This window comes from Gorilla gorilla, chromosome 4 (assembly GCF_029281585.2).
Source record: "Gorilla gorilla gorilla isolate KB3781 chromosome 4, NHGRI_mGorGor1-v2.1_pri, whole genome shotgun sequence".
NCBI lineage: Eukaryota > Metazoa > Chordata > Mammalia > Primates > Hominidae > Gorilla > Gorilla gorilla.
In genome coordinates this window covers 119,427,360-119,453,712 of record NC_073228.2, presented here as the reverse complement: position 1 = coordinate 119,453,712, position 26,353 = coordinate 119,427,360, and the positions used below count along the sequence as shown (strand labels likewise).

Below are 26,353 nucleotides of genomic sequence, written 5' to 3'. Positions count from 1 at the left end.
AAAGAGAAGGAGGAAATAACTCTTAGCTTTACCTGTACTGTGCTTCTGAGACCCAGGTATGGACCTTCACTCCCAATTTACTATCCATGGTCTCATCCGATGTTCAGTAACTGGGTTCTCCTTTCGCAGGGATTAGGGATTGCCTGAGAATTAAAAGGGGAGGGGAGATTTCTGAACTGGACCTCTTAGGTTATGACTAGATTGGGTGCCTGAGGCAGCAATGGGGCTTTATAAGGCTTCTTACGCTTCATTTAACTAATTGCTTTTTTATTCTCTCTTGATATTCAGTGGAGTTCCAATCTGTTCGGTTGTGGAGAACGAACCTGAGAAAAAGGATCTTTCGCAGGGTAGTTTTTGGGGGCAGAGGCTGATGTGCTGCACCCCCTAATCAGGGGTATGGTTGGCTGCAGTAGTCAAGTGAGAGGGCGGCAAAGGGACAGGAAAAGTCGAGACTATCTTAGGGAACCAGGAGAGTCGCTGTACCTCTGAAAGATCTACGGTTTGTCTGGTCTGTAAGGAGCAAACACGGTGGAATTCCTTTCCAGATTTTTCTGGGCCTCGACCTCTGGCTTTTGGGGTACATGACAAAAAAAAAAAAAAAGCGCAGGGAGAGTCCACTAGCCTCGGTGACAGTTCCCCATTGCGGTTTCCCCTCCTCCACCCTTCTTTGCGAGCTCCTTCCTTCTGCAGAGAGTTATCCCGCCACATTAACCCCTGACTCACAGCTGGACCGCCCCGGCCCGCAGCGCCACGTCCCGGGTGGGGCCCGCCACGGCAAAGCAGCAGTCCGGCCTCGAGCGGCCCCTCGGGGGCGGCGGGGTGGGCGCCAACAGCAGTCAGGCCTGACAAGCGGCGACCTCCAAGGGTGAGGCCTCTGCGGGCCCCCGACTCACGCGCGTCCGGGCTCTGCAAGCGCGGTGGGGAGCAGGCTGCTGTGGTCGCGGGGACTGGGTTGCGGCGCGCCGCGTGCGGGACGGCCCCAACCTCTCGACGCCCGGGGCAAGACGCCCACCCCCTGGGCGCGCTCGCTGGGCCAGAAAGGAAGACAGAAAAGCCGCGGGCTGACCGTGGTGGCGCTCGCCTGCAGGCAAGTACCGGGCGCTAGGGCGGGGGCCGCCGCCGGGGGCGCGGGGTGGGCTGGGGGCCAGGCCGCCTGCGCTACCTCCCCAGCCTACCCGACCCGACGGCGCGGGTGCTGGCGCTTTTGTCCCCAGGGGGGCGGGCAGGCCTTTCCGTCACTTGGCTAACTCTGAAGGGAAAATCCACACAGCTGTCTGCCTTTTTGTTTCATTTTGACTAGAAAACCCATTTTCGAAAAGACACCTCAGAACCATAAGGAGATAGCCCAGAGTCTTAAATGCTCTAAAGGCTCTGCATGAGCCCCTGCCAGGCACACTGAGCCAGTGCTGGAGGTTTTGGCATGGGTTTTCCTACTTGGCTTTTTGTCCAAAGCTAATTTGGATAAAAATAATTTGACTGGCAGCTGTGAGCTAGTTTTCAGTATATTAGGACCTCTCCAGCTTTCCACGGTAGTAAACTTCTTAAAGAAAGTATTTTAAAATATTCTATTTATTATTTTTTTTTAATTTATCCTTTTAATTTTGAAAAGCAAGGGTGAGAAAGGCTATATGATCTGGAGGTAAAAATACCATTATATAAAGTTGAAGTGTCATCCCCTGAACCCACATTGCACGTCTACAAAGGAGAAGAACTTGTCCTTCTCCAAGTGTTTAGTATTCCTTAGATTAGTGTTTTTCAAACAAGCCTGATGGTAAGACGCATTTGGGACTTTTGTTTAAAATGCATTCCCCCACCTCTGAAGGTTTAATTTGGTAAGCTTGATTTCCAGAATCTGTATTTCTATTTTTTTATTGCTTAATTTAATTTTATGTTCTGGGATACATGTGCAGGACTTGCAGGTTTGTTACATAGATAAACGTGTGCCATGGTGGTTTGCTGTACCTATCAGCCCATCAATTCTTACATTTTAATATTTTGAAGTAGTAGGTTGGTTATAAATGGAGTTAAGCAACTCCACTTTATATCTCATTCAAATCAGAAAATAGATAAGCAGGTATAGAATATTGAAACCTACATTTGAAGCAAAGTAAATGTGACATGTACGCCTTACTATATGGAACTTGAAGTATAAACCATGTTTACACTGTTGAATCATGGGCACCTGTGTTGAGTCATTTGTTCCTTATGCTATTCTTAAAATGTATTCATTTAACAAATATCTGCTGTTAAATCTTCTGTCTTTAATCCCCCCTAGACCACACATCCCATTCTAGGTCCCGCTCCCCTACTTTGCTTCTTTTTATAACAAACAAAAATCCTCTTTGAAAGATTTAATCTAAGTCTCCATTTTCATTTTCCCTGTTTCTTCCTACCCCCTCTCATCTGAGGCTTTTTGTCCCCATTACCCCCTGCATGGTCCCTATGTTGCCAATGACTGTCTTGTGAAATCCAGTGTCTGTGCACAGTTCTCATCTTTCCTGACCCCTCAGTAACATTTGATCACTCCCTCCTCAATATTCTTTCTTCTTCACTAATGTTCTTCACTAATATTCTTTCTTCTTCACTTGGCTTCCAGGTCACCATATTCTCCTGCATTTCATTCTGCTTCATTGTGTCTCCAGGCTTCCCCACCACTAAGTCTTAGTATGCCACAGAGTTCATTTCTTGGCCGTATTTTTCTAGCCATACTTTCCCCCAGGACAATTTGTATCCCAAGCCATATTCCTTGGCTATAAATAATATCTATCAGCTGATGACTTCCAAAATTTTATTCCTAGCTTTAGTTCTCTTCTGAGCTCCAGATGTATGTGTATGTCCAGCTGTTTACTCAGCATCTCCACTTGGAAGTCTGATAGGCATTTAAATTTAGTATGGACAGATAGAACTACTGATGCCAGATTCACCAAGTTCTCCCTCTGTTTCCCCTCAGCTCCCTCCCTTATCTCAATAAACAGCCTCAGTTACTGCCATTCAGGTAGGCCGGAATTCTAGGAATTTACTCTTGACTTCTCTTTTTAGGTCAGACTCCGCATCCAAGCATCCAACAAATTCTGTTGACTCTACCCAGATCTGCCCACCTCTCCCTCCCTCTCTAAGCTAAGCCACAGTCCTCTCCTACCTACATGATTGAGAAGTCTCTGCCTCTGCCCTTGCTCCTCTACAGTCTTTTCCAAATAGCAGTGATTTTTGTCATACATACTCAGAACTTTCATTTCCCTTCAAAACCTTCTGGTGGCTTCTTATCAGAATCACAAAAAAAAGAAAGAAAAAAGAAAAGAAAAGAAAAAACAGACTTACAATGGCTTTAAAGCCCTGTGTGATCTAGTCCCTGTCTACTTCTCTGAACTCATCTCCTGACTTCCCTCTCATCCACTCCACTGTAGTAACACTGATTGTGCTGCTGTTGCCTTTGCCTGCAGCTGGTGTCTGCTAGACCATTGCACACTGTACTCCCTCACTTCTCTGTTAGCATGCTGCTTCAGGGGTTACTGTGCTATTGCAGCAAGATCTCTTTTGCTGCTGGGCCTGTGCGGTAGGTTGCTATTAAATACTGAATGCTACTCTCCAGTATTCCATGAAGCTTATGGCACCTTTAAAACATTGTTGGTTGCTTGAGTTCCCTAATATTAAAAATGCACAACCATTTTTCTTTTGAGCCTAATTTTGATAAGATGGACAGTTTGCCTTTAAATTCTATGTTTTTATAAAATCTCTTCCTGATTTGGAGATTTGCCCTTTACCATCAGTTTTCATTTTTAGATACAGAAAATGGAAGAAAAATATCCAGTTCACTAAAAAGAATATGTAATAATATTTGGTGGGGGGCAGTTACTTTGCCCCCCTCCCCCGACCGATAGGGGCAATAGGAAATAGGAAGCAATAATCTAACATTTGGAGACTCTTTGAATGGTACCAGCAGCAGGTAGTTTATGGGAAGAAGAAAAATAAAGACACTTGTTCAGAGAATAATATACAAGTTTCTAAGTTATGCAGTGACTAAACCAATATCAGAGTTGTCAAGATTTTATATTATATAAATTGAACTTTTTTTTTTTTTTTTTGAGACAAGGTCTTGCTATGTTGCCCAGGCTGGTCTTAAACTCACGGGCTCAAGCCATTTTCCCACCTCAACCTCCCAAATAGCTGGGCCTAGAGGCACATACCACTGCATCTGGCTCCAGTTCTCTTTTGAGGACTATGTAGAAATGAAAAACAATATTTTCATCTTTATGAAGAGGTGTAGCAACTAAAAGATTGTTTAATTTATAATCCTTATTTCTCATTTTAATCTCAAGGAACTGGTTCTGTTATCAGTAGCATATGTACTATCACCCCTTCTTTTAAAAGAAAAGAAGAAAATTCCTTCTCATTTCAGAATTATGATTTAAGATACTTTAATAAATATTTCCAATATAAGATTAAATTAAATTAAATAATAAGTAGATTTGGAATATCGAACAGAGAGAAGAGTAGGAGGGTTAAGCAGAAGCTAGGAGTGAAGTTATTAATAGTATCAAAACACTTGCCATAAGCTTCTGTCTGTTGGCCAGAGCACTCATTAACCTGGAGCTTCCTAGCAACTGAGTGAAGAGATAGGGTCCACAAGATGAAAAAGCAGTGCCCAGGTGAAGATCGGATAGAAGCATTTTTTTAAACATTTACTTGCTCAAGGACCTGTTTTAGGTACGATGAAGATGAATGTTCTGTCCTTTGGTACTAAGAAGAGTGTTGGAGAAGCCCTATTTGGTTTAGAGTTAGCAAACCCATGCTCTTGAAATATTTGCATATAAATAAAAAACAGATGAAATAGAGCTAAACCTGGAGATAGGCTAAACTCATTTGGAATGTAGAGATAGAGCATGTAAGGAAGACACTTACCAAAGGCGTTGGAAAAGATATATATAAGGAAGATACTATTTAGATGGAAATCAAATCAACATAATTGACATAATTGTTGACAATTATTGACCTAATTGATATTTATAAAAATATAAAGCCTAGAAAATGAATTTTTATTTACTAAAAAACTATTTTTTCAGACTGCGTGATCATTGTTCAAAAGGTGAACATGTATGTGTATATATGTGTACATGTGAAGAACACATGTGAGTTCTTCACATATATATGAAGGAATACATATATATACACATTTATATATTCTTATGCATATACCATTCACAGAGGATCAATGTTACCTTTTTGGTATTCACTTGGCCCATGAACAACGTGGGTTTGTATTATGTGGGTCCCCTCATATGTGGATTTTTTCCAACAAAACATGGATCAAAAATGCAGTATTCCAGGATGCAAAACCCACACATACAGAGGGCTGACTTTTTGTATACACAGGCTCTGCAGACTGACTGTGGGACTTGAGTATTCTTGGATTTTGGTATATGCAGGGGTCCTGGAACCCCTGGAATCATTCCTCCCTACCCTTAAGTATACCAAGAGACAACAGTACTTCTTTCTAATCTATTTTCTCTGCATTTTGTTTAACAAAGCTGAGATCATATTCTGTATACTATTTTACAGTCAGTTCCTTTTCTTTAATTACATTTCATTTTCGTGTCATGAGAAGCGTTTTCTCATGTCATTAAAATTGTTCATAACATTCATAAACATTTTTAATGGTTTAATAGGATTCGATCATATGAATAATGTGACATACTTAATATTATCATTCCCCAGTTTTTGGATATTTTTATTTTTACCTCCAATGGAATTTTGACTAGCTTATGATACTATGTACAAGATCTCTTATGATAATAAAATATAGTCATATAACTCATACTTCAAATATGCCAGAAAATATCTCCATAGATTGCATGACAAGAGAAAGCTAAGCCAGTTTGAGAAACTGACAAAAAGGTCTGTCAACCTAGATAACAGAGGGAGATAGAGGCTCTCTAAAAGAAAGTAGTATTTATTCAGAAATGGGCATTGCAGTGGGAATATGTGTGCCATAGTAAATTGTGTGTACTCAGGTAAGTAAAGGCAGACAAAGATTTTCAAAGTAAAAATGAGGAGGTTTACATAATTGTTTTGAGATAATTATTTTTGGCTTGTGGATAAATAACAAGGGTGGCACCAGTCTGAAATTGGACAGGAAGTTGCTGGGCAGTTGTTCTTGCAGAAGTACTTTTTATATAGGACTGTGATGGCATTTGTGCAGGGTTCTGTTTTTGTTTGTTTGTTTGTTTGTTTTTGAGACGGAGTCTCACTGTCTCCCAGGCTGGAGTGTGCAGTGGCGTGATCTCGGCTCACTGCAAGCTCCACCTCCTAGGTTCACACCATTCTCCTGCCTCAGCCTCCTGAGTAGCTGGGACTACAGGCACCCACCACCACGCCAGGCTAATTTTTTGCATTTTTAGTAGAGACGGGGTTTCACCATGTTAGTCAGGATGGTCTTGATTTCCTGACCTCATGATCCACCCACCTTGGCCTCCCAAAGTGCTGGGATTACAGGCGTGAGCCACCGCGCCCAGCCAAGGTTCTGGTTTTTGGGGAGACTTTTATGATAGTTCTGGTTACTAGGCATTTATGTATAAGAACCTTTCCTTCATGGCCTTCCCTGGCTCTGATTGTCCGGTTTTTTAACACTAGTAACTCCATTTTGATTCTGACAACTCTTACAGACCCATAAAGACCCATGTGCAGGGAGCTGGAGGAACAAAGTGGAGAAAAGCATGAGATGAGGTTGGAGCTGAAGGAGCCAGGCTATGCAGGGTATTATTTGTCATATCAAGAAATTTTTATATCAAGCACAGTAGGAAGCCAACGCAGGGTTATAAATGGGAGTAACTCAAATCAGATGTTTTGAAAGATCATCCTGGCTGTTGAGTGGAGAATGGATTAGACTGATTGAGAGTAGGGGACCAATTAGGAGGCAGTGCAGAAGACCAGGGTAGAGACATTGATCTAGAATGAAAATGTGGTAGAGAGGAAACTTGAAACAATTTGAGATTATCTGTTCGAGTTAGATACACAGGACTTGGTGATCACTTGGAAGTGCAGGAATAGGAGAGTAAGAGGAAGGTGTCAAGGATACCCCAGGTTTTGGGTAATAACAGGACAAATGATAATGCCATTTACCATGATGGAGAAGTCTGGGAAAATGAGGTGCAAGCTACCTTCCAGGTCAGCAAGTAAGACAAATTAAGAGTTCTGGGCAATACATATTATAAGAGATGTGAACCAGATATTATGGATATACAGAGGATGAGTACTTAATTCAACTTGGAGATAAAAGGAAATGCAATCCTTGAGTAGTGTCTTGAATCATAAAGAGGAGCTATTCATGTAGATGGTTGGGCAAGGGTACATTCTAAGATGGAGCATAGAGGCAACAACATGACATTTTGGAAAACCGTAAATAGGTGGATATTAGAACTCTCAAGAGTAACATGGTAGGAGCAAATGTTATGGATAAAAGGAGAGATTGGATCATAGAGGGCCTAGAATGTTATTCTAATAAGATAGAGTTTTTCTTGAAGGCATTAGGGTATTATCAAAGGGATCTTTAAGCAAGAGAAAAACAGGATCAGTTTTCCACTGCAGAAAGATCTATCTAGAAATGTTGTAAAGGGAAAGAGACTGGAGGCAATGAAACTAGTTGGATATTATGGGAATTTGTAATCCTCTAAGGAGGAATAATATAAGTCTTGAACTAAAGCATAGGCAGGGAATGGAAAGAATGGGAAAAGAGACAGATATGTTTAGGAGACAGACTAAACATATCTATTAGCAGGACTTAAAGTTTAGTGGGTGGAATTGTGGGGAGGGTTTGTTTGAATGGGTGAAAGAATATGAGAATAATTTCTAGGTTTCCGTCCTAATCGGTAGAGAGGATATTAGTATCATTGACCAAGGCAGAGAAGATTGAGGAGGAAAGATTGATTGACTGATTGATTGATTGATTGATCCATCTGTCTGTCCATCTGTCCATTTACCCTGTGCTTATTGAGTACCTATTATGGCCCAGGTACTATTCGCTTGACCCAGTAAGCAAACTTTGGTCAACGGAGGGAATGACTGTACCAAGCCCAGTTTGATATCTATCACTCATATTAGTTCTTGTGGCCCAGCCTCCATTGGAATCATGTCAGAATAGTGTGCAGAGTCAGGGGTGCTACAAACCTAGAGAAGGGAGTGCTGTTTGGAAACAACTCACAGACTGAATTGAGTCTGTATCCATCATCTCAGATGGGGATGAGCTTGTCTCCTAAAAAAAATCTCCTAAAGTCATGATACGCCTTTAGCCAGCATTTATTTCAGTTCATCCAATTGTGAGTCAGTCCTCCTCCCAGGCTGCAAGGGTATTTATGGTGCCTTCTTAATGCCAAAGGATTTTCACCAATTCCTAATTGCCTGCTGTTTGTATCCTCTTTTTCTGTGGTCATTTCCTGAAAGTACTTTTAGCCAAAACATCTATCATATATTTTTTTTCTAACAGGTCTAGCCACTGTCACTTTTATGTCGTTGTTATGCATGAAAACTGTTTGCTAGAAAACAACATTTTGGCAAACAGTATAAACACCTTGTCAAGCTGCCATTCAGACTGAGGAAAACATAGTAAGTTGAATAATTTTGTATTTCTTGGCTGAGAGCCAATGACAGAACTTAGTCTCCTAAGCTGACTGATCTACTAGCAAAAAATGTATAACTCTGCTATTTGGCATTTAAACACACATACTTACATACATTTATTTATTTGAAAGTATAAAAAGACATCTAAGACAAACAGTGCTCTCATAAATTGTATTGCATAGGAAAGCACACAACCATATGTGTGTTTGGGTGTATGTGAATATGTATGTGTACATACACACAGTTTAAAGCAAGCATATGCAAAGATGCACATATTCAGTATAATTTTAACTCAGAATTGGGATCATACTGTAAGTATTGTAATATATTTTAATTTGATCATTTTTAAAAAAATAAGTAAGTAGATAATGTTACAAAGGTCATTTTAGTCAGAGGAAACACATTTCAGGCATGGATGAAGTTACAGAGCTGGAAAGGCTGGGCATCCTGGCAGAAGAGTAAAGGACCAAGCATGATACTCTCATTTTTGAAAATTGTTTTTATATAGTAATAACATAGAACACAAAAGTGCATAGAGCAATGTATATAGTTGAATAAATAAAAAAACAATCACCCATGTAACCATTTTCTGGTCTACAATCATTTTTCCTAAAGATTGTCTTTTCCTCACTACTCTGCAGTACCTCTTTTGTTGTACATCAAGTGTCCATATATGTTTGGATCTTTTCAGAGCTCCTTATCCCATCCCATTAGCAATTTGTCTAACATTTTGCTGTATTACCTTGTCTTCATTGTTGTAACTTTATAGTAAGTGTTGATGCCCAATAGAACAAGTCCTCCCATCTTATTCTTCCAAGTGTATTGACTATTCTTACTCTTTATATTTCCACAGAAATTCTGGAATTGAACCGGTAAAACCCAACCAAAAAAAGTCTTGTTGAGATTTTGATTGATATTGCATTGAATCTATATATCAATTTAGAGAGAATCGACATCTTTACTATATTGAATATTTCAAGTAATAAACATGATATATATGTGCATTTATTTAGTATTTTCCTTTTATATTTTATCTCACTAATATTTCTGTGTGGAAATCTTGCCCCTTTTTTGGTTAGATGTATGCCCAACTATTTGATATTTTTTGATCTATTGAAAAATGACATTTTTTTGTAATTTTACCTTATATCTTTGTTATTGGTATTCAAAATTACAATTGAATTGTTTATGTTGATCTTATTATATCCATTTTCTTGCTAAACTTGCTTATCTTTTAGTAGTTTTGGTAATTTTTAAAATTTTTGGATGATAGAAGACCCTTTTATTTCCAGTTTGCTAAGAGTTTTTATAATGAATGGTTGTTGAATTTTATCAAAAGATTTTTATTTTTAATTGTCAATGTGATTACTTACATTGATTTTTTTTTTTTTAATTTTTGAGATAGAATCTCATTCTCTCTCCCAGGCTAGAGTGCAGTGACAGGATCTCGGCTCACTGCAACCTCCGCCTCCTGGGTTCAAGCAATTCTCTTGCCTCACCCACCTGAGTAGCTGGGATTACAGGCATGCGGCACCACACCTGGCTAATTTTTGTATTTTTAGTAGAGGTGGGGTTTTGCCATGTTGGCCAGGCTGGTATTGAACTCCTGGCCTCAAAATGATCCACCCACCTTGGCCTCCCAAAGTGTTGGGATTACAGGCGTGAGCCACCACACCCAGCCACATCAATCAATTTTTACCTGTCAGATCAACCTTGCATTCCTAAAATAAACCCAACTTGGTTGTGATGTATTATCCTTTTTATAAAAAGGATCCATTTTACTAACATTTTGTTTGTGATTTTTGAAGTAATAATCATGAGTTAGATAGATCTATAATTTTCCTTTTTGTAATATTCACATCAGTTCTTGGTGTCATGGTTATGCTGGCCTCATAAACATGAGTTGGGGAATGTTTCCTCTTTTTTAATCTTCTAGTTGTATTATTTTTTTCTTTACATATTTGGCTACCATTTGAACCTGGATTTTTCTTTTTGGGGAAATTTCCAATTATGAATTTATATCTTTAATAATAATTGAGAGAGAGGATTAGGAAGCATAGCTAGTGGGTGCTGGCCTTAATACCTAGGTGATGGGATGATCTGTGCAGCAAACCATCATGGCACACATTTACCTATGTAGTAATCCTGCACATCCTGTAAATGTACCTCTGAAGTTAAAAGTTGAAGAAAAAAAATAGTTGAATTCAGGTTATTTCTTCTGTGCCTGTTTTGAGAAGTTGTCTATTTCTTGGAATGTGTTTATTTCGTCTCAGCTTTCACTTTTGTTTATATATGATTGGTCATAATCTTTTTATTACATTTTACGGTCTGCAAGATCATCACTGAGATCCCATTTTCATTTCTGACATTGGTTATTTGTGCTTTCTTTCACTGTGTATATGACTCTAGATTAGCAGCTATTTTCTTTCATCACGTTAAAGCTATCATTATTTCTCTTGAGAAATATTCTTATTGTTGCATCTTTTAAGGTAATCTATTTTCTCTTGCTGTTTTTAAGACTTTTTTCTTTGCTCTTGGCTCTTAGCAGTTTTACTGTGTTGAAGCTAGATGTGGTTTTCTTTTTATTTATTTTCCTTGAAGTTCATAGGACTTTTAAAAATGTGTGATCTGATGTCTTTCTTCAATATTGCAAAGTCTTTACATTATCTGTTAAATTACTGCTTTGCTTTAATTCTCTCTCTTTTCATTTGGGACTCCAATTTACACATTTGTTATACCTTCTAATTGTATAGTTGTCCTGTATAGCTTTTACCTGCTTTCTTGTATTTTACATTCTTTTTTTGTTTCTCTCCCTTATTCTGAAGGGTTTTTTTTCTAGCTTGTTTTCTAGTTCATGAGTTCCTTCTGCTGCTGATCTAATCTAATGATAAATCCATCCATTCAATTCTTAATTTCAACTATTATATTTTTCAATTTCAGATTTTTTTCTTACCTGCCATGCCTTTTTTTAAAGTTTGCAGTTACCTGACAAAATTCTCAATCTTTCCTTCTCTTGTGCAATCATAGTTACTAATAAAAGTTTGAACTCCACATAGATTTATTTCTGTTGTCAGCTGCGTTTGCTGGCTTTCTTGTCTTCTTCCAGAGAGGATTTAATTTTTGCTTGTGCTGGGTTCCTGGCAGCAGTAACAATCTGTGATCACTTTAATCTGATTTCAGAGATGGCGGTTATTAAAAAGAATGCTTCCATTCCTGGGAGGATCAGTCTGTTTTTAGATCACTCTTACACCTAGGTGTAGCCTTCAGGGTCCCAACCCAAAGCACACAACTGGAATCACACTTTTGTCTCATCAACCATGAGGGGCAAAAAGCACAGCACTAGCTTTCCTCTTCTGAAACTGAAAAATGCTCTAGGGGGAGAGTCGTCTCTGGGTTTCTGTATTCTGGATTTGGGTTCTATAATTCTTCACTATGTCATTAGTTCTCTGATGCTTCAAGCCATTTTTTTTTTCTATTTTGTCTAGCTTTTCTAGTTATCCTCAGCAGTAGCATTGATCCAAATTACCTAGTCCACCGGTACTAGAAGTGGAAGCTGCAAATAGCCACATTTTGATATTTGAGAAACAGGCCAAGAAAGAGCATTTAGTAAAGGAGACTGAGAAGGAGGAGATGAGAGAGAGAGACTGACACATGATGATATAGTTAAATGGATCTTGGGAAATGCCTTTAGTGACTTTAAAGCCATAATAGAGAGTTAAATAACTTTTCATAGGAGTTATTTCCTCTTTCCTTTGTAGCCTATATCTTTGGAAGAGAAAGAAAGATTAGATGATAGTTCTAAAGGGAAAGATATTAAATAAGTACGACATGCAAGTAAAAGCAGGAGAGCAAAAGTACAAACAGAAGAACCTGAAAAATCTTGAAGAAAATTGATTGTCAGCAGCTCAGACATCTGTATACGTCTGTAGCTAATAGATAGGATATGGATGGGTAATAAAGAAAGTGAACTTGAGTTTTTAATACAATGTATCCCCTGAAAGGATTTCCCTTCAATTTAGAAAATGTACATTAATATTGCTTTCTATCAATAAGACAACCAACTTGTACAGAAATTTCTGAATCCAGGTATGGGAAGCACTGTGGAAAGGTTTCATATTTCATTTCTTCATAGTTAGATAATGGTCCTTTCATCTACTTTGTAATCTTTTCTGTTTTCCATATTATGTATAATGCATATGTCATATTTATATTCACGTAACTTTTTCTTTTTTGAGACAGTGCCTTGCTCTGTTGCCTAAACTAGAGTGCAGTGGTGCAGTCATGGCTCACTGAAGCCCCAAACTCCTGCGCTCAAGTGATCCTCATGCTTTTTAAATTTATTTATTAAATGTTTTTTGTAGTCATGGGGTCTTGCTTTGTTGCCCAGGCTGGTCTCAAACTCCTGGCCATAAGTGATCCTCCCACCTCGGCTTCTCAAAGCATTGGGATTACAGACATGGACAACTGCACCAGACCCTATATTCACATAATTTTTTAAAAAAATGTAGTATAAGTGATCATTTTTAAAATCTAACAAAATATATTTGGATTGGTTACTTTCTATTCTGGTTGAGTCAATGATTTATATAATAGGGATGATCAAAAGCTATCTGTTTGGCTATCTCTCTAAAGCTACAGAATTCTGTCATATCTTTGGAGCTAATTAATTTATTCATTCACAAAGCATTTCTTGAATGCTAACTATATGCTAGGCTCTGGGGATATAGTGATGAATAAGACAAGTTGATCGTTCTGATCTAGTTTGCAGTCTAGAGAGAATGATGAGAAACTAATCAGATAACCATTCACATAAGTAATTAATTGTGATTAGTGCCATGAAGGAAAGATACAGAGTGCTAGGCTTTGATAGATCCCATAACTCTAACCTTTCTAATGCAAGCTCTAATAGCTAAGAATGAAAAGTATAGGTACTGGCTTACTCTAACTGTAAATAAATGCCAATAGGTAATATTTGATATTTGATAATCCTTTTATTTTGGCTGGGCCTTTGCCATCCTTATTGATTCTCTGCAATCCCCCAAAGAAAGAAAACAAATGACAGCCAGTTCTCAAGAATGTTATTTCAATCTAAGATCAAGATGGATTCAAATTCTACTCATTCTGTTCCTGAAAATACTTATTACCCTAGTTGGGATTTTTTAATATTTCCAATGTCTAAGAAGTCTAAGAATAGTCTACGTGTTTCTCATCTGGCTGGCATGGATCTGTTCTACTGTGTCCTGACAGCTCGGCAGAGCTTGGCACACTCCCGTGCTATAGTTGAGGGATCAGCAAACTTTTTCTGTGAAGGGCCAAGGAGTAAATATTGTAGGCTTTATGGGCTATATGGTTTCTGTTGCAATACTCAACTCTGCCTTTGTAGTATGAAATAAGCCACAGACAACTACATCAATGAAGGGACATGTCTGCCTTCCAATAAAAATGTATTTACAGAAGCAGGTGGTAGAGTGTGTTTTGGATGTTGTATCACTCACAGTTTAGTTGTGGACAACAGAATCTACTCTAGTTAGTTTAAGTAGAAAGGTGTGTCTTATGAGATATTACAAGATGTACAGTATCATTGGGAAAGTTGAAGAACTGCACTCTAGGTTGGGTTTCTAGAAACACCTCTCAAAGCCATATAACAGACTTGTCTACTGGCCTGGGGCTTTTGGCATACTCAGAAGCCTCCTGCCAAATCAGGAAGCAGCCAGCTCCTTAATTATGCCAACTGTACCAGAATCTTAGCCAGCAAAACAGGTGCTTCATGTTCTGCCTCCTTGCATATTTAACTCAGACATGTAAGTACATCTGATGCTGAACTTAAATTACATTTAGGAAACCTAGCATTGAGGGAGTCTGGGAGATGAAAGTTTTTAGTACTTGTGATACAGAAAGTACAGGAAGATACAGTAAAAAGAGACAGGAATAAGTTTTCGATGAACAATTCTTTAGTAGATACTGCAGCAGATCTACAGAACACCACTTTGGCTAATTAACATCATGGACACTCTTCTTTTCAAACCTAAACTTCTAGATAACAGCAATAGCTGTAATGGCATGCTATCTCCCAATATAATGCAGCTCTCCTTCATATAAACAAAAGTGGACTCACCTTCTCTCTAAAAGGTACAACCTGAAGTCCCATAGGTCACTGTATCATCGGTAATATTCATCACAGACATTATCCTGTGACCCAGCACACTCAAGAGTTAAGTGGCCTATTCCTCTTCAGAAAAGGAGTGGTGGTGGAGACACAGAGCTTACCCAGTGCCCAAGAGGATAAGACCTTAATTCTAAGACGCTTCCACACCTATATTTCACCCTCTTTACTAGCAAATTCCCTTCAGTTCGTAAGCATTCCAAGTATCTTCTCTTAATGAAAGCCTCTCCTGACCCTGCATTTAGTTATGAGTATTGGCCTCTCCTTTCCCTCTCAGCCAACCTTTTCCTCTGAATGTCAAGGTGCTAAATGCAGTGGATGCTGACTTCTTGGCAGCCATGGGTGCTGACCACTGCTGAAGCCCTCTCCTACCTTGGCTTTCAGATGCCATTCTGTGTCTGATTTTCATGCTGTTCCTGGGCCACTCCTGTTCCGTTATGGGCCCCTCACCCTGCATATGCTCTTCAGTCATTGGTTCTGTCTTTAGCTCTCTCTCTCCTCTCTTTTCAATACCTATTCTCAGTTACTCACATGATTTAAGCAAGCAACTAACTTGTATCCCCAATCTAAGATGCTCTTTTATGCCCCAGACCTACATGTGCAAGTGCCTACTGGATCACTCTTGGAAGCCATGGGCACCCAAGCTCCATAGGTACCAGACTGGATTTCTTGGTCACCCCCAACCCACTTCATCCTGATTATATTGCTTTTCTCAGTGAATGACACCACCACCCACCAAGTTACATAAGGCATAAGCTTGGGAGGCATCCCTGACTCTTCCCTCTCTGCCATCCCCATTACCTCCTACATATCTTTGTCTCCACTGTCACTTCATCTGTTTGGGGCTCTGCTTTCTCACCGACACTATTGTAGCAGCCTCTTAACTAATTGTTCTCCCAGTCTAGCATCTTCCAGTCCTGTAGCCTAGTTTCTTTACAAACCTAAACTTCCAGACAACAGTAATAGTTATAATGGTATGCCATCTTCCAATAGAATACAACTCTCCTTCATATAAACAAAAATGCACTCACCTTCTCTCTAAAAGGTACAACTCAAAGTCCCATAGGTCACCATATCATCTGTAATATTCATCATCAACAATTTTAGGACTATTTTAACCTGTGTCAAGTCAGATCAGATCACTCGCATTTAACACCTACCAGGGGCTATCTGTCTGCCAGCATGATGAAAGCCAAAGTCCTGAGCAAAATACCTTAGGTTCCTTATAAGGAACCTCTTTTAATCTACTTTACCTTTCCCCTGCTCTTGCTTCTTTCCCTTCCTCTTCTGCCTCCTCCTTCATGGACTTGAGCCATAAATGTCTGGTGCAAAATGATTCTAACATACAGTCTTTGCCCTCTGGTACCTCAGTGTTTTTTCAAGTGCTGCTTCCACTGCCTAGAAAATGTCCACCTGTCTTTGTCTTGCAAGGGTGAAGCGTCCCCTGCTGCAGATGGCCCTCCTGAGTGCTTTCATGGCACCTGATATTCTGAATAAAGCACCTGTGCAGTGAGTCCTAATTGTCTTGTTTAATTATCCTGGCTTCACATCTCTAAAACCTAGCATGTTTTGCTGCAGAGTGAGTTTCCACCAAAATATTTATTAATAACAAACATTTATTAACAACAAAACTTATTGATTGAACACAGGAATCTTGATTTTACATATATTTGCCACAAGATGGTGCTGTTCAGATATGAACGGAAAAGGCTCTCCAAGGCTGAAAGATTCAGTACTAGGTGAAATTACTTTAAATATGTTAAAATTTTAATATTGCTACATTCATCGGTCACCCTACTTGACTAGTCATATAAGCATTTGAAGTCGGTTAAGCACTGTCTTTCTCTTGAATTGTTTTCTTTCCTTAGCAGCTGGGGTACCACTCTCTTCTGGTTTTCCATCAACCCATCAACCTTACTGACTAGTCCTTTTCTGCCTCCTTTGCTAGTTCTTTCTGTTGTTTTTTTTTTTTTCCAACACTCTACCTTTATTAATGGTTTCATTAATGATTTATGAATTGCATGTTGTCATAGCAGTAATGGGTAGAAGTGACTAACAAATTGCCATAAATCTAGCCTAAAGACAGATCATCAACTATCCAAAAATCATTTGTAACATAACACAAATAAAAAATCACTGTAGGAATAGTTAATCTTAATAATAATGACAACAATAACTCCACCTTCATAATGTTGGAGTGCCATAGGGCTCGGCCTTTCTTTTTCTATCTATACTCACCTCCTTAAAATCCTGTATAGTCTTTAATGATCTCATATTGTCTTTTTCAAATACAATCTATACACAGATAAAGGCCAAATATACATCTCCCTGCTGGACCTTTCTCCTACACTCCAGACTCTATATTCAATGCCTAGTCAACATCATCAGCAAATCTTCTCAGTTCTACTTTCAAAATATGCCCCAAATTTAGCCACTTCTCACCACTTTTACTACTACCATCCTGGTTCAAGTCATCATCATTTTACCATTGGGTTTCTGCAACAGACTCCTAACTAGTGTTCCTGCTTCCACCCTTCCCTTCCTGCCTTCTATTCTCAGTGCAGCAACCAAAGTGATCCTGTGAAAACTAGTCAGATCATGTCACTCCTCTGCTCAAAATCCTCCCCTGGCTTCTCCTCTCGCTTATCTCCTTCTAGGCTACCCTTGGCTCCCTCCAGCCCCACGGCACCCCTTTGCGGTTTCTATTTTTTACTTATAGTGTTTGGATCCTTGATTTGTCTATACCCTCCCTTTTTATCTAATTCTGTTAATTTATCTCATCTTTGCTATTTTTGTTTCATTGATTGCATATTCTTTTTAGTACCTCCTAGAGCAAGGTTATTCAAACTGCTTGTCCATGGTAATCTAAGAAGCATGCACCAGAATGTAAACCATGCTGCTTCCTGCTTTGAGAGTGTCTTGCTAGGAAGAAAATGTCAGCTGGCTAAACAGCATACTTACTGATGTAGTTGATTTACATCCTGGCACAATCTGCTTATCTCCTCATTGACCGGTAAGAAACAGTTCAGAGACTGGCATCTTGTTCATGGACTACGCTTTGAGTAGCACCACCCTAAAATATAAACATTTGTTGTATAAATGTTTTAGCTTCTTTGTTATGTGTTTAATAGCAATAATAGCTGCTAACGTTTATTGAGTACTTACTATATGCCCAGCACCATCCTAAGCCATTTTGATCTTCATAAAACCCCTAAGGATAGGGACTATAATTATTTTACAGATAATGAAATAAAAGCACAAATATATTGATTAAGTTGTACAAAATCACAGTTATTTTATAGCAGGAAGGAGATTTACACTCAGGCAGTCTGATTCCAGAGTGCATAGTCTTCATGAAATGGAATTTTAAATCTGTTTTTGTACGCTATGATTCTTCTTTATATTCTTTTATATTTCCTGTAATATTTCACATATTCACCATAGCATATTTGCCATGTTGTTTTTTTCATTCCTCTTCTGTTTAATATAGAGAATTCTACTGGGGTCCTCTTTTGCATAGGTATGAAGTGGATAAATTCTGGACTCTCCTTCCTTCTTATCTCAGACCTATTGATCTTCCCTTCAGAACTTTAGTTTAAGGGTACCATTTGGATTGATTATGTTTCTTTGCATTTCTGTTGCCTGAGGGGATGGATATGATTCACTCTGTTGGGCTTTGGTCAACAGTAATTGGTAGTTTTTCTCTTATGTCTTTTCTGGGGCAAGGGATAGAGTTGGGGTGTCATTCTATCAAGTTATAAGTTTTTTTAAAAAAGGCTCAGCCCTACGGAGAGCAATTTGACCAAATTAATCACTGTTACAAATGGAAATCCCATTGGGGGAATTGTTCTATAGATAAACTTGCACACATATGAAATGCTTTTTGTACAGAATTATCCATTGCAACATAGTTTGTCCTAGTAGTAGACTGGAAACAACTCACATATCCAAGAACAGGGAATGATTATGGGATAGCCACATGCTGCATGATTATGTAGTTGTAAATAAGAGGAAGTTCTCTATGCGCTGTTATGGAAAGCTCTGAAGATATAAAGGGAAAAAGCAATGTATAGTAATGTTTATCCACTGCTGTTTGGGATTTATATGTCATGTATACATATGAATAATCATACTTTTTTTGAAAAGGAAAGAATAACAAGAATATTCTTTCAAAATATCCTTGTTTTGAATTTTGGGACATTTTTGAAAAAAGGAAAGAAAAATAAGCATATATATTCATAGAGAAACAGTGGAAAGATGCAGGAGAAACTGATAAAAGTGGTCACCAGCAGGAGACCATGGGAATAAGTAACAGGATGGATGGAGACACACCACCACCTTTTTTAAAAAAAAGTAAATGAAAATGTATATACATACACATTTTAATTTTTGTGAACAGTGGTCTCACATGCGTCTCCCAAGTGGCACCCTCACTCTCCTTCCATTTAGCTGAAGCAAGGAGGTGAAACCTAAATTTTTTAAGCCTGGTATTCATTGTTCTGATGGAGGAGGAGAACTTTAAAGGAGGTTTTCCAGGGTTCCTTAGGCCAACCTTCCCCAGATTTCCTTCACCACACCATGCCTTTCCTTTGTTCCAATAGAGCCTTTTTTACTGATGGAGTTAATTGGCCCACAGTGAAGCACAGTCGTGTCCTCTCACTTCCTCCCAGCCCTGGGAACCACAGTGCAGTAAGGAATCCTGACCACCTCTCCATCTCTGAGTCACAGTGGTGGTGGGAACAGCACAACTTTCCACAGCTTGTTCCCTTGGCAGTCTCCTTACTCCCTCCCTCCAGATTAGAAGATGATAGTAAAGTTTTATAGACATTGCCACTAGTTTTTTTCTCTCGGTCTGATTAGGTGGGTGACACTGCTTGGAAGTTGGAACACATCATAGATTTCTGAAGTCTTTTGTTCTTTTTTGCTAACTGGTATTTAAGAAAAATAAGTCGAAGTTGTAATTCTTTGTTTTTATTTTAAAAGATTTTGTGATCTGCCTTGACACACTATCTTACCCTAGAAGTTTTTCATATTCTTTATAAATAGCTGTTATATTCCTTCAAAGCACTTGTCTGTACCAGCTAGTGACTAAGATAATGGTGTTGAATTCAATGATAAGTGCAGATCATTTTAACTGACAGAAAATAGATGCCTCTGGATGGTTTAACTATTGTTTTCTCATTCAGGGGAAACTTCTTTCTGCAACTTTGCATAGCAAAACCCTTTTTTTTACAATGCAGTAACAAAAGTCAGCAGTGAATCCTAATCAATGAAGAGAGTCCAAATTAATTTGGTTTTATTATTTTGGATGGATATATGTCACATTTTAGGGTTATTATGCCTTAGAATACCTCTTGGTAACTAGCACAATATACCATGGAGCGAGAACCTAAAGTACAGACAGAGTGAATGACGGAGTGGTCAGCAGTTTCCTCACTAGTCAGAGACAGCTGCAAACATTTTTACTCACATACATTGAATGAAATTCTCTATGTTTTTTTCCTTGGTTTTTGTTCCCATGACAGTTTTCACCACTTTTGTTGAACAGTTTCTTCTAAACCTGAATTACGTAGGCATATGTAGCCATGTTACTTATGTTGTTATGAATGTTATAATTTCTTCTTGAGGTATGGCCTTTGCCCATAAAGAACAAGTAAAAATGCTCTGGAATATAGTCTGTGGCTCGCATTTGAAAGTATGAAACCTGTATTTATATATTCTAAATGTTCTGTCTTTTAATAAAAGAATTCCCTTTGAAACTGCCTGTCTGGGGGATTTTATTAGGAATATTGCCAACGTTTTCTGAAGACTTATTTAAATTAGAGTCACATGGTATACTTTTCTTTCACAGTTGATCTAGTTCTTCCACTCTGAATTTAGAATTTTTTTAAATAAAAGAATGAGTCTAGGCCAGACGCGGTAGCTCATACCTATAATCCCAGAGCTTTGAGAGGCTGAGGCGGGAGGATTGCTTGAGCCCAGGAGTTCGAGACCAGCCTGGGCAACATATGAAACCCCATCTTTACCAAAAAAAAAAAAAACAAAAATTAGCCAGGTGTGGTGGCATGTACCTGTAGTCCCAGCTACTCCAGAAGCTGAGGTGGGAGTATGGCTTGAGCCTGAGAGGCAGAGATTGCAGTGAGTTGAGATCACACCACTGCACTCTATCCTGGGCAACAGAGCCAGACCTTGTCTCAAAAAATAAATAAATAAATGAATAAATAAATAACAACAAAAACAAGAATGAGTCTAGACTATAATCATTCTTTGTTGATTTCACTGGAGAAAGTCTCAAGTCTTTGTTTCTGGAGTTCATTTCCAAACTGAGATGTTAATTTTTCCTTAGGTGAATAAATATATTTTCTTCAGTAGTTACAGGATTCGTTGGAAAAAGATATTTCTTACTTTTCACACACTCTTATTATAATTTATTCTCCATTAGATTCACCATCACCACAATGCCTGACTCCAGACAAACAAAAAAAAGCTCTGAACCAGTGAATCCTGGACATCATTTCACTTGACATTTCAGATCTTCTGTTTATGCTGTCAGTAGAGATGCTGCCAGTCATTGTTAGGATATTTGTGTTCTATTTTGTTTGTGCTTGATACAGAAATATATTTATGCTTAATTGAATATTCAGTTTCTTTATATTTTCTTGTTTCTAGTCTACATGGTAATTTGATAATGGAGAAATTAGATTTAAACTGCATGAAAAGATAAAGTGGTATGGTACCTATCACAAAAATACCAACATAATTTATTTCAATCTGGAGGTTTGTAGTGCTAATATAACACCATTTACATTTTCCGAATGTCTCCTATCATATTAAACTGGACCCTTTATTTAACGTTCCCTTCGCTGCCTGTGATAGCCCTTGTGAAGCTCACAAAAGATTAGTAGTTTAGCTTCCCAATTATCTGTTTGTCATTTATGTATTTGGATCTGTCTATTATAATCTTTTTGAGCTTTTCAGGTTGAATGAAAGTTTCCATTTTTAATGTTTTGATTAAATTTATAATATTCTTCTGTTTTGTTACTTCTTTTAGATTGAAAAGAAATGCTGAGAAATACATAAAGTTTTCCTCTTCTGCCTTGGATATTTATAATGGGTATCGGGAAGTCTAAAATAAATTCCTGCCCTCTTTCTCTCTCTTGGGGTAAAAGGCACAGTGTGGATACAAGTCCAGGATATCATGAGTCAGATTCCAAGAAGTCTGAAGATCTATCCTTGTGTAACGTTGCTGAGCACAGCAATACAACAGAGGGGCCAACAGGAAAGGAGGAGGGAGCTCAGAGCGTGGAAGAGATGCTTGAAGAAGAAGCTGAAGAAGAGGTGTTCCTCAAATTTGTGATATTGCATGCAGAAGATGACACAGATGAAGCCCTCAGAGTCCAGAATCTGCTACAAGATGACTTTGGTATCAAACCCGGAATAATCTTTGCTGAGATGCCATGTGGCAGACAGCATTTACAGAATTTAGATGATGCTGTAAATGGGTCTGCATGGACAATCTTATTACTGACTGAAAACTTTTTAAGAGATACTTGGTGTAATTTCCAGTTCTATACGTCCCTAATGAACTCCGTTAACAGGCAGCATAAATACAACTCTGTTATACCCATGCGGCCCCTGAACAATCCCCTTCCCCGAGAAAGGACTCCCTTTGCCCTCCAAACCATCAATGCCTTAGAGGAAGAAAGTCGTGGCTTTCCTACACAAGTAGAAAGAATTTTTCAGGAGTCTGTGTATAAGACACAACAAACTATATGGAAAGAGACAAGAAATATGGTACAAAGACAATTTATTGCCTGAGATGAAACATATAACATGTGGCTGGCTCTTGTTTTGTAAACCAAATGATTAATCTTCACTTGAGAAAGCAGTTTCTAGGAAATGTTTAAATAAAAGAGAGTCTTCGCCTTAAAGAAACCTATGGAGCACAAGAAAGATAAATTTCTGCAAGACAGTCTATAAAATTGTGGTACTTTTTGATGTTTCGGTAAACTTGACATTGTCAGAGTTTCAAGGACTTTTCTTTCACAATTTTCCTAGTTCATGGATATGAAAAAGGAATTCTCAATCCATATTCCTCATATTGAACCTTGAACAAAAACTTGTATGACAGACATTTTTAAAAATGTGACAACACTTTTATTCTCTGAATTTTGATCTCAAAGGACACAGAAAAAAAATGGCCCCAGGAGATCTGATCACACTTCCTCCTGAGGCACCTCTCATGGATGTTGCAATAAGCATTCGGGTACTATCACCCAGAAATATGAATTGCCAGAATAGAACATTTAGCATGTTGAGCGTTGATGCATATAAAATCAGAAATAGATATGAGAATGGTGGAACTTTTTAAAAGAACCCAGTCAAATGTATTTTCTGCTGAAATCTGCATATTTGGAGGCACTTCCCACCACCGATTCACAGCCCATTTGATAGTGTGGTAGTTAGGGACTTCGTGGAGTGGTGTTCAGACGTCCCCTGGGGCTTAAAGCTCTTTTATTAGTCATCATTTGTAACTACGGCTTTATTTGCAGAGCTTCTAAAAGGCGTATAACTGTGTGAGTGGCCAGATACTCACTTTTTAAATCAAAAACCTCTCTTATGGAAGCTTTAAAAGTTTCCCTCACACACAATTCTCTTCTCAGGAAGTATTTCTCATTTAGGTCTTCAAAGTAGCCTGACTGTGTGCATGTGTGTGTGTGATAGGTTATTTATAAAGACTTTGGATAGAAGGAGATGTATTTTATTACCTCCTATTCTAGAGCCCCATGCTCCTAACAAGCCAGAGAGGCCCCAAACAGGCTTGTTTCTTTCCTCCACAGCCCTTCTGCCCATCTGAGATTGAGGGAGCATCGTCCACTTCAGATCAGGGATGGGGTGGAGAATGGGTCATGTCATGTAGTGAGAAAAGCCCTCTTCAGGATCATGAGACTTGGTTCTAGTCCAATTTCTGCCACTGAGGATCAATGTAACTGTGGGCAAACTATTTACCCTCCTTTATCTGTGAAATGAAAGGGTTGAATTGATGGATCTCTAAAGGCCTTTGTCCGCTATGAGGATGTGAAAAACTAGGGACCACAAAAGGGAACAAGCAAAAAAGTTTGGATTCGATAAAGTGATATATAATAGTTGCAGAAGGCTTTATATATGCTTATAATGAAAAGATATTTTTTGTATACTGACAGCATAATTTATTTTTAATGCTGTCATTACACTTAAAGTCACAGGAAAAAAATATACATGCTTACTCAGGCTTCCTTAAAAATAAATTTTTATAGAGATCCTTGAGTAAAGACATTTTGCTTAATTTCTTTTTTTCTTATTCCCCACTTGTATATCCCCTACCAGTACCGGGATCTGCACACATCTTTTTGCAGTTACCTCTTCATAGCCATGAACCAAAACGTTCTATGAGGAGCATGCAAGTAAGTCAAGCCTCCTATTCTATTAGTACTTATTAGAGGATGAGATGGTTTTCATTGCATAGTGACATTTTCTTAGCCTTAACGTTCTGATAGTAGCTTACTACTCACTTCTCTTTTTCAGTTTTCATAATAAGTATTCATTTTTTTGCCATAATGCTTCCTGTAAAGCCAATTTTATATACTAATAAAACATGAACTGCCCACTCTTCATGCCTGCCAAACTTGGGGCAATTGATGCTAAATGGTATTTTTAAAATAAATGTTTTTATTCTTTACTCTTGACTAAACTTGTTTATTTTCAACTCCAATGAAGATTGTGGAAGAGTGTTTTGAAATGAAGCATCGATTTGTACTTCATAGAGCACCAGACACAATGTCTCACCCAATTTGGAGTTCCATATTTTTTTATGATAAAGAAAAATGTTAAGTGCTGAATTATTATATATGTTGAAATTATCAATTGTAACAAAATAGCTAAACTGAGGATGAAAACAGGTAAAGGTGTGGGCTTTGTCATGTGTTTGTGTGTTGTGTACATATGTGCGTGTGCACACACCCATACACACACGTACATATCTAGGTACATACACATATCAGGAAATATTGGAAATTTTGCACTATGCTGGGGAGCTTTCATTTTGAGTACTCTGTGGGCCTTATTGCCCACCCTGGAGCTTTACAGGGGAGAACCTGAGTTGAGCCTCATGTATCAGTTAGGAAAACCCCATGCCACGTGGCCTAAACCATAAGAAAAAAATATTATGCGACTTAACAAGAGATCCACCAAGGTACAGGGGCTCAAATATGTCATTAAAATCCCAGTCATATACTGAAATATTATTCAGTTCTAAAAAGGAATGAAATTCTGATACATACTATAACATGGGTGAACCTTGAAAACATTATGCTAAGTAAAATAAGCCAGATATGAAAGGACAAATATTATATGATTCCACTTTTATAAGGTAAATTCACAGAGACAGAAAGAATAGAGGTTACCAGGGGCTGAGGGCAGGGAGGAATATGGAGCTATTGTTTAATGGGTACAGAGTTTCTGTTTGGGGTGTTGAAAACGTTCTGGAAATGGGTAATGGTGATGACACACAACATTGCGAAATGTACTTAATACCACTGAATTGTACACTTAAATATGGCTAAAATGATAGATTTTATGTTATATATATTTTACCACAATACAAGTTGAATATCCCTTATCCAAAATGCTTGGGACCAGAAGTGTTTTGGATTTTGGATTTTCATATTAGAGATGCTCAACTTGTAATTAAAAAAAAAAGAAAAGGTAAAAAAAACAAACCCAGGTTCTTTCCATCTTTTTGCTCTTCCATTCTCAGTGTTTCAGTTGAGCTCCCTTCCAAGGTGTAGCCTGGCTGCTCCAGTGTCCGACACCATATACAGACATGACAGTGACCAGCCCAATAAGATGATAGGAGTGGTCCACCCATACGGAAAAAATAATTCATCACTGCATTATTGAAAATTGTTGATACCCAGTAATAATAAAGAGCCATCTGACTCCCAGCTGGTTCCATTATTTCAAAATTCTCCCTACCCCTACCCTGAGTGGACGCCTTCTAGCCTCCCTGCATCCAAACATCTTCCAACACCGTTTCTGAGTCAGACTACCTGGATTTGAATTCCACCTCTGTCCTCTATAAGTGATGTTCTTAAACAAGACACCTAATTTTTTTGAGTCTTAATGTCCTCATCTAAAAATAAAGATCATAAATACCTCCCTGAAAGGTCATTTTGAGGATTTAATGAGCTAGTGCCTCACATATAGCTACCATATCTATGCTGCTAGAACTATTTTTTGTTGCCTACACACATTCAATATGCAGCATGGGTTGGCGGGCAGGACACATATGCATTTTTACATACCCGCAATCCTATCCTTGGAAACCTCGCAACTTGTAGGGAATAGATTTTAAACAAAGACAAGGGAAGATGCCAGGCCTTGTTCCCATGTGCAGTACAGCCCCCAGTCAGGCACTGAAAAGCAGAGGAGCCCCCTTGATCAGCAAGAGATGTGTGAGCTGTTAATGATGAGTATGAGTGCGGAGGAAGCTGGTGGCATGAAGGATGCAAGAGCGTGGTGCCATGATTCTAACAAGTAGAA

General features: G+C 38.5%; 1 protein-coding gene across 2 annotated transcripts; it reads left to right on the top strand.

Annotated features, from left to right (window-relative positions):
• The first annotated feature begins 644 nt into the window (after positions 1-644).
• Positions 645-24,491, top strand: TICAM2 (TIR domain containing adaptor molecule 2). Of its 2 annotated transcripts, XM_055385903.2 has the most exons (2): positions 645-1,087; positions 21,825-24,491. In XM_055385903.2, the coding sequence occupies exon 2, from the start codon at positions 21,884-21,886 to the stop codon at positions 22,589-22,591; it is 708 nt and encodes a 235-aa protein (XP_055241878.1). In that variant the 5' UTR covers positions 645-1,087; positions 21,825-21,883; the 3' UTR covers positions 22,592-24,491. The 2 variants fall into 2 exon arrangements, with proteins under 2 accessions (XP_055241878.1, NP_001269274.1); NM_001282345.1 differs by lacking the exon at positions 645-1,087 and having other exon boundaries at positions 21,884-22,591.
• The last annotated feature ends 1,862 nt before the right edge of the window (positions 24,492-26,353 follow it).

Excerpts from the sequence above, each read along its gene's own strand:
- TICAM2 (XM_055385903.2), top strand. The coding sequence starts at position 21,884 with ATGGGTATCGGGAAGTCTAAAATAAATTCCTGCCCTCTTTCTCTCTCT.